The sequence below is a fragment of the Saccopteryx bilineata genome, chromosome 6, assembly GCF_036850765.1.
Source record: "Saccopteryx bilineata isolate mSacBil1 chromosome 6, mSacBil1_pri_phased_curated, whole genome shotgun sequence".
Lineage (NCBI taxonomy): Eukaryota > Metazoa > Chordata > Mammalia > Chiroptera > Emballonuridae > Saccopteryx > Saccopteryx bilineata.
In genome coordinates, this window is record NC_089495.1 from 33,192,926 (window position 1) to 33,201,964 (window position 9,039).

General features: G+C 51.5%; 1 protein-coding gene across 5 annotated transcripts in view; it reads right to left on the reverse strand.

Moving 5' to 3' along the window:
* ANK1 (ankyrin 1) overlaps positions 1 to 7,778 on the reverse strand; it is a 221,982-nt gene extending 214,204 nt beyond the window's left edge. For 2 of the 5 annotated variants that reach the window (XM_066235973.1, XM_066235970.1), the window contains exon 1: positions 7,325 to 7,778. In XM_066235973.1, coding sequence (XP_066092070.1) covers positions 7,325 to 7,450 — 126 coding nt within the window. In that variant the 5' untranslated portion in view covers positions 7,451 to 7,778. The remainder of the gene's footprint in view (positions 1 to 7,324) is intronic. The other 3 variants (XM_066235969.1, XM_066235968.1, XM_066235971.1) reach the window with 2 other exon arrangements.
* Between the last annotated feature and the right edge of the window lie 1,261 nt (positions 7,779 to 9,039).

Genomic DNA, 9,039 nt, shown 5'->3' on the forward strand with positions numbered 1-9,039 from the left:
CTGTCCCTTCAGTCTCAGAACTGGGTTCAGGAGTCATGGCTCTGGTCAGTGCATAATTCAGCACCTCCTCCCCTTTTCCTTTAATGCACCCCTCACTCCATCCCCTCCTCTCCCAATTCTACTTTAGTGATATTCTGTGCCTTCTAAACTCCTGTGCCTGTTTCCTCCCTGACTGCACTCCTCTTCCTGGGCAGCACTTAGCCCCTTCTTGGGGGCAGGAAATGAGATCACAGGGATTCAGGACATGGACGTGAGAACTCCAGGCAAGAACTGAGCTGGCTCATCTTCTATTCCTACCTGCCTCCCCCACGCTGGACCCCAAGGCTGGCTCCCGGCAAGCATGGCACAGCACCTAAAGGCCCAGACACCTCAGAGGCCCCAGGGTTCCTCTACGTACCAAGCAAAAATCCCGGAGAGGAGGAAAGAATAGAGGATAGTGGCAGTACACTGCCGCTCAGTACCTGCGTGTCTTTACCCAGATGTTTGGACAAGGTCCTCAGATCACATGGGCTGATCCTGAGATGACGGAGGAGCCTCTGGACCCCCCTGTTCCCACTGGAATCCAGACTCCAGCTCTTCTGTCCTGAGCCCGAATCACCTACCTCCACTGTCTGCCTCAGGTTACCCCCTTCTCTGGCAGCTTTCCTACTAATCTGTAAGTCCTTCATCCAAAAGCAGAAAAAACAGCATGAGTTTGGACTCCCCTCTCAGTGCCTAGCACAGCCTTGAATCTCCTGGGGGTCCAACAAATGCCTAAGAAAGCAACCTGGTGCTGAGGTCTGCAAATGAGCTTCGAAGTCAGGTGCTCTGGGCTCTGCCCTCATGTGACCCATCTGGACGGGGCTGTTCGGAGGAGCCAGTGAGGTAATGGCTCTAGGGCATGCAAGCTCTCAATAAACACAGCCCCCACCTCTGGTAAACAAAGAAGGTTGATTTTCAGCTATACGTGAAAATTTATTAACTGAAACTGTATGGCATCTTAGCAAAAACTCAGAGAATTTTTTCTGAGAGGAAGCATCCAGTCACATTGGAAGCAGGTAAGAAAAAACAAGTTCTTTGCTTTTTAAAATTGACTGGCCATTACACCTTCTTTGCTTTAGCTCTGAACGTCCTTAACACAGGTTCTCCTTTCTTAGAGGATGCATTAGGCTTGCACTGCTAAGACGCATCGATTCTCCCTCGTGGGGTCTGACTGCCCATAACCCGTGTGTTTTGTTACCTGTGATACTCCACCCCCTGGACTTGCCAGCCACGGCCCTCACAGTGATGGCATTCTCAGGAAATTTAGGGACCACTTTCATGTCCCCCTTTTGATATACAGCTACATTGCCAGCCGGGGCTTTAATAAAGCCCATCTCAAAGTTATAGATTGGACCCATGTAGATAACTAAGTCTATGATTAAAAAAAAAAAAAACAACTGAACTTCCCAGCACATTATTTTATCAAGATTTCATGCTACCACTGGCAGGCTAGGCATAGGCTCTGGAGTTGCATTTATTAGAAAGAATAAATTAACTAACAAGCATGTTATTAACTATAAGCTCTTAAATATTTGACAGTTTTAAATTTTACAGAGCACACCCTCATTTGAGTCTCATCCCTATTTTACAGATGAGCAAACTGAGGCGCAGAGACATTCAGAGGTTTGCTCACGTACATATAGCTGATAAATACAAGAGCTGGAACTGGAATCCAGGCATCTGACTACCAGCCTAACACTCTGTAAGATGCAGACTTTTGAGCACCAAAAATGGACATATGGAGCAAAGCAAAGCATATTTGCCTTTTTACAAAAACCTAATATTGATGACAACAGAATTTGCTTTGCTCAGAATAATTCAGGAAAAAATAGCAGACTTACTTGGTTCCAATGCTATAGAATCAAGTCTTCCACAGTCAAATATGAAGACCAAGAAAAAAGTCTGAATCTGTTCAATATAGCTTCTGAATCAATTCAAGCCCTAAATACTTACTGAGCGGTTATGTACAAATACTCGGGCTTTGGCTTCAGGGAGCTTACAATCTAGTGGAAGGGATGAAACAAGAATGGATGTGACACACACACACACACACACACACACCCCGGAACAAGTGACTGGTCGACATAAAGCAGAGCGCAGATAAGAGTGATGGCAGTGGAAGTAAGGAGGGCATTCAGGAAGACATGCAAACAGATCAGCCTTACAAAGGCATAATGAAGGCAGAGCATGAGAATGACCTAACATGCATGAAAAGTGCCTGGTTCACAGTATCCATTCCCTAATGCTCATTTTTATTGGAAGAATGGGGAAGGAGGCCTTAAGCTGAGGCTTAAAAAAAAAACATTGCTATGTTGAGAGGAGAGAGGCAGATCTGGTGAGCAAGCAGTTTCCTGGGGTAAGCAAAAGAAGAGGAGGTCCCGGAGGCTGGTTTAAGGTCCCCTTCACAGGGAAGTCACCTGCTTCAGGCTCTGAATTTTAGATGCTGCCCCTACCTACTTTAAACAGTAGCTGTCGGAAGCAAATGATGTGCAAACAGTATGTAATTCTGGGAATAATTGAGAACATAACATCTCTGCCCTCAAAAACCTGCTCTTCTGGTCTGGTGGGTGGTTGAGGGGAGAGAGGTGTGTCCTGGGAACAGCACCCCCCCCAGACACACACACACACACACACACACACACACACACACTGCCTCTGCAGCGGGAGGGAGGCGCTGGGCTGCAAGATGGACAGAGAACAGGCTCAGAATACTCCCACGTTTTCACCACTGCAAGCACCCCGAGAGCTTGACAGGGGCAAGGCCTCTTCCAGTTTTTGAGGCTCCCAAGGTACTAAAATAAGAAAAGAAGCCAGAGCAGAGTTACCAAAGTTGTGGTGTATTTTTAAAGCTTGCAACTAATAAATGAACGTTTAGTAATGAACACACAATGCAACAGAACTGTACTATTCAAAAGCCAAATACAGACTTTATATACAACCATCAATTCATATTGCAACATATACTAGTGATGTCATTTAGCAACAGGGCCTGAGTTTAAAGATGTGTCATGAATATCATTCTCTTTTGATATTGTCAATTTATCTCTTGGATTCAATGTATAAACTCATTTGGAGATAACAGCAGAAGTGTGAATTTGAGGCCCTTTACAAACAGGGAACATGGGCCCACATGACCCTCCATCTGTCATCCTGATGATAAGCCCAGCCCAACCACTCCAGTCTCATGCAGGTACCCCCAGATCTCCTCTGTGGTTCCAGTAACCGAATCAACCAAAGACAGTTCTGCAGTCCAGGAGCAGGGCCCGGTCCAGCTGTGCAAGGAAGGCTGAGGCCCTTCTGGGACTGCTGCAGAGACTGGGACAACCGCCGGCCCTGCCTGCACAACACAGGGGTGATAGTCACTTTCCACTCCTGGGCTTGCTTTTCTCTGTCTGCACCCTCCTCTGCTTGGCTCCCTGGGGCCCTGTGCAAACACTGGTGTTGTTCCAAATGGCTAAAATCACTTGACATTTAGTTCAGCAGAGACCCTGCAAGGAACTAACTACATGCTCAGTGGTAGGATTTATTGCACCAAAAAATTAGATGGTTCCACTGCCTGACTACAAATTTCTATTGTATTGCAAATGATTAGAAATAAAAAGGCAATATCAAGCTTTCTTCAGATGCCCCCAAAAGACAGCAGTCAAAGAGTGTATTTTTCACCTGGACACATGCCTATGACCACAACTGCTAGGTAAGCAGGGACAAGTGTATGAAATCCCTCATTCAACCACTCATTCCACATACACTTAATTATTGCATGCCCACTGTTTGTCGGGCACTGAGCTAGGTATTGGATACACAGCTATGAATAACAAATGATCTTTGTCTTCACCAACATCAGAAGGTGAAGTAGGTGGAGAAAGTGAGGGACAGAGAGCTTGGTAAACACTGTCCCGGGGCACTTAGGGGGTACTGCAGGTGGCAGGCTTAGTGAAGCCCCTTAAAGTAGGGCTGACATACCAGTCCCCTTCCTTCCCCCTCTGTCTCTCTGACCTCTTCATCCTCTCTTCCTTTCTTTCATTCAGCCCTTCTTCCTCCCTGACCTCCTCTCCTAACCTCAAGTTCTGGGTAAACATAAAAAAGCACACACTTTCTTCTGCCCGAGGCTTCCTCAGCCCTAGAAAGCTGTTGTTATTAATGCAAAGGACTGCTTTACAATTTATTTATTTCCATCCAAACCTTCAGAAGCATATGTCATAAATACTGGGGTTTATTAAAAAAAAAAAAAAAAAAAAAAAAAAGCTCCACCAGCAAGCATCGGATGAGGACAAGTGCTACACAAACAGACACCTGAATGAAGCCCCAGAAGAATGCAGGCATTTTTAGAGCTCCAGAGTTTTAGCTCAGTTCCCTGTGTCAAGGTGGTTTCTATCTGTGTCAGTCGGTGCGTCACAACATCAGCCTCCATCCCCCGTTGCACTGCACCCCTTAGCAAACGCCTTCCCACACAATGTCATCAACTGTAAAACTGCAACCACCGGTGAAGTTACAACCGTGATTATTTCTACGAACGAGGAGGGACACGGTTCTGCTCAGTGAGTCCCCCTTAAGCAGGTAACCCAGGGGACACACACACCTTTCCTTATAATAAATTCAGAATGCTCACTGCTTAGCTATATGTTCATATGAACTACCAGTTCACTGGCATAAAATGTTTATTTGCATGTGTGAGTTCTTTTTTCAGGCTGATGTAAGGACGGTTCCACGGACGGTTCCACAGCATCCCCATAGTCTGTGACCAACTATAAAAGTCAGCTGCTTGATTTTATATACCTTGCCTTGAAAAATTATTTCATTTGTGAAAGTGGGTCTCAGACTTCACCTTATATGAACCTTAATTTAGCCCCCCAGCCATCTGCTTAACCAGCCCCTATATGAGCTTCCTCCACCTGCTTTAAATAGTCTCTGCGTTTCCCTGCCTCCTTCATTATTCCCTCTAGGGCCTGTCACCTTCTTGTGATTTTTTATTTTGATATAAATTTTAACTCTATTGTCTGAGATGGCCCTCAAGGCCATACCAATGCCTAAGAGAACTCACAATCACCATGAAATACAAATTAAGGACCCCCCACACCTTGTCCTGCACCAAATCACCCCTTACCCAAAGAAACAGCTTTAAGAGGTTACGACATCGCTATTACTTTGAATTAAAATGTCCTTATGATGGTTATATCAATCACAGCACCCATGATACTGCATAAAATAATGAAAATCTGTATGGAAGATTTTTGAGTGCTTACTGACGCAGTATGCTGTGACCAGCTAGTAAAACAACATAACACAACTCAGGGGGAGGGGAATATATCATGATCTAGCACTGAAAATGGAAACAGAATTAACTAGTAATGTAAAAATTAGGACCAGAGGAGGAAAAAGAATAAATATTGAAATTGCACTTTCATATGCAGGTATTACATGCAGTCAGGATTCAGAATTACATTAAAGGGTGTTCCATAGAATGAAAAGACATCAAAGAAGAGAAGAAGGGCGAGTTTTCCTTTGACTCTTGCTCAGAAATTATTCATGGTATCAGGAGGATGAAGAAAGAAGCTTGAGAGCAAAAAGTGGGATAAAAACATTGAGTGAGCAGTTTGGAAGAGAGGATCAGCTTGGCTCCTAGAGCAATAGGCAGGGGTGGAAATAGAGAGCACGCCTTCAAGCAAGAAGTTTACATTCATGCCAGGAAAGTGGGTGAACACCGTCAGCTAGAGCCAGACTTCCCCCTGCCTGACTCACAGGATGGGCTCTGGTATTTCAGACCCCAGCAGCAGGACTTGATGAGATTCTCTCTCTAAGTGGCCCCAACCCAAACTCTGATTCACCGTCGGTTTGGGGAAGGCCTATTTTTTTTTCCTGGTTTTTTTTTTTTTTTTTTGGTCCTGCTAAAGGGGTGGTACTTCTGTAAAACTACTATTTACACACAAAATGGCAATCCCTTGAGGGAGGAGGGGCTGTCTTTTGAAGGGGTACAGAAAAGCCTAGAGCGCGTTTGTTACTTGAGTTAGAATCAGAGAACGTCTCTGCCCCTGTGTCTCATCTCTAGGAAAAGGCTGGCTGCTGGTGCTGCTGACCACCGGTGAGTGAGGGACCCACAGCCTGCTCCATGCTCTGCTGTCAGTCACAGGCTCCCACTTCTTTCTCAGGGTGAGACAATTTCAGGAGGAAAGAAAGTGTTTCCTTCTCAACCAAGACCAATGTCTCTGCCCTGGAACCCTGAGGGGCCCTTCTCCCTGGAAAGGAGGATGTCAGGCTACGCTCCACATCGACTTCTTCAGGTTAAAATGGCTCTCCTGAAGCTGGGGTTCAGCCCTGTCTCCAATTCCCAGAACGACATCGTGTACTCCTGGCCTCCTGGGGGGGGGGCTCAAAATACCTCTTGGCTGGAGCCCTGTGCCCAGTTAACGGCCCATTCACTTCAAAAAATCAAAGATGTTTCTGACCAAACGTTTTTTCTCGCCAAAAGTGCTTTAAGGAAGACCTCAGACCCGAAAGAAAAGTGCTGAACGCAGCACCAGTTCCCTAAGAGGTCTGGATGATTGTGGGGGCATAACTTATCTCCGCACTCCTTCACCAAAGGGCAGACCTGTTCTCCGACCAGGCCTCGGGAAGGGCAGGGCTGGACAGCACCTGTGTCTGGCTTCCAAAGGGACTTCCCCTACCGGCCATCGGTTGCTCAGCTTCAGTGACCCAAACAGAAGACGATGCCAAATCCCCCGGGGTCATGCCTTCGGCCGTTGTCCTAGAGGGTTAGGAAAAGCGCTTCCTGGGCTCGAGAAGGGACAGGGCTGAGCAGGAGCCCCACTTGTTCAGACACCCCCGGCATGTTCTCCACTCCAGAGAGTAGGTCACAGAGGGAGGCGCCGGGCAGAGAAGCCTCCGGAGTCGCGTTTACCCAAACCAGCTTCCTTGGAAAGCCAGAGAGGCGAAGAGCCGGAGCGGAGCAAGCCCACCAAGCACGCCCGCTGCGGGAGGCCGGAAAAGTTCCTCCCAGAGCGGTGCGGGCCTGCCGGCCTCTGTCCGAGGTGCTGAAAGGTCTCCGCGGGCCGCGAGCGGGCTGGCTTCTGCGCGCCCTCACCCTCCCGGCCGCCCGCTCTGCCCTTCCAGCCTCCTGCCCTGTCCTCCTCCCCGCCGCGCCGAAGCCTCTGCCTCTCCCCTCTTCTCCTCCCAATCCGCGCCCTCCACTCTCGGGCATCATCAACTCCGCCGGCGCCTGGGTCCCGCGCCCCCACCTCGCCCCTTCCCCCAGCAGCCACCGCCAGGGCGCCTCTACCGCGGGGCTGCCGCCGCCGACCCCTCGTACCTTCTTCTTTCGGTCACGGGAGCGGTTCCTCCGCTTCCTGTTGGATTCCTCCTTCTCCTTCTGCTCCTGGAGGGCCTGCGCCTCGATGTCTTTGATTTTCTTCAGCTGTTTGGCCGCTTGAGCCATGGCGGGTCACGGTGCTCCGGTCCCCGCCTACCGGACCCCTCACACTTAGCAATCCAGGTGGCGACACCCTCCCGAGAAGGAAAAAAAGGAGCCTCTGCTCCGCGAAGGGGGGGCTTCTTTCCCCGCCGCGGGAAGAATGCGGCCGAGTCGGCGGGGGAGGCGGCCGCGAGCCGCGCGGAGGGCTAGGCGCGCCGCGGCTGCCCGGCAGCCCTCGGATGGCGCCTCCCGCCGCGGCCGGAGCTCGTTCGCCGGCGCCCGGGACGGGCTCTGTGCTCGGCCCGCCACCTCCCTCCCTCCGTCCCTCCCTCTCCTGCGGCGGCGGCGGCGGCGGCGGCAGCGGCAGCGCGGGGGGCGGGGGCGGGGAGGCGGCTCGTACTGCGGCGAGCCCCGAGCGGCGAGCGGCGAGCGGGCCGGGGAGGAAGGAGGCGGACTCCAGCAGTTAACGCAGGAGGGCGCGGCGGGAGCCCGCGGCTGCGGGGCCCGGCCGGCCCCACGGGGCTCGGCGCGCTCGGCGCCCGCGCTGGTGCATTACGAGCGCCGGCTGCAGGCGAGCGGGCCGGCGGGGCTTCCTCCACTGCAGTGCCGCCGCCGCCGCCAGACGCACGGGCTCCGCGCCGTCGGGCAGCGGTGAACAAAGCCGACCCTCTACCGGGAGCCACTGGGGCGCCGTGGAGAAGCCCGCCTCGGGCAGCCTCGCCGTGCCGGGGTCCGAGGAGAGGCTGAGGCGGGCCCCGCGCCAAGGCGACCCCGCGGACCAGCGCGCCTGGAGGCGGCGGCGGAAGCGACAGCAACGCGGGGCGAGGAGGCCGGGCCCGCGTGGCTCCGGGAGGTGGGGGCGGGGGCGGGCCTGGGGCGCCCCCGGGTGGCGGCCGGTTCGGGGCAGCCGCTGGCCGACACAGAGCCTCCGCTGCCTTCCCGCCAAGGGCGTGCGGGTGCCAGGACTCTCCGGAGAAGAGCCCGGTTCCCCCTCTCGCTCGCTTAGAGTTTAATTATCCCCTTTCAGACCATGTGGACCTTTCATTCGCATATTTACCAATTATAGATAGAAAAAGTGTCCAAGATGAATTGAGCAGTGGCTTTTTGGTTCTCTCTGACGGGTGTGCAACTAGGTCTTTGCACCGGGGACCGTCCACCCCCACCATTCCCAACAGTCGCACACACCCTCACTGGGCAGCTGCCCGTGTTCAGCTGTGATGAGCACAAACCTGCCTGGCTGTGTGGGTCACGCAGCTGCAAGCCCAAGCTGCGGGGGGCGGACTGGGCCTTAAGATCATCTAACCACCTTCTCGGATAACAGGCGAGAAAACTGAGGCCCGGACCTGGAAAGCACAAGGGTTCCTTCAGTCTGGTGCGGCCTCCGACCTACTCCTTCCCCACCCAATGGACCTGAGCTCTAAGTCCACTTAGGGCTAAAGAGAGATTTGTGGAAAACAGTTATTAAGAATTGGTGAAATGTTAAGAAGTAGTCTGCTTCCTTCGACCCTGCTAAGGTAAGGGCTCGATGCATACATTTAACCAGCCACGGACTGGAACCTAGAAAGTATGATACTTCCGTTATACTAGGTAAGTGTCTCTCCAAGGGCTCTGAG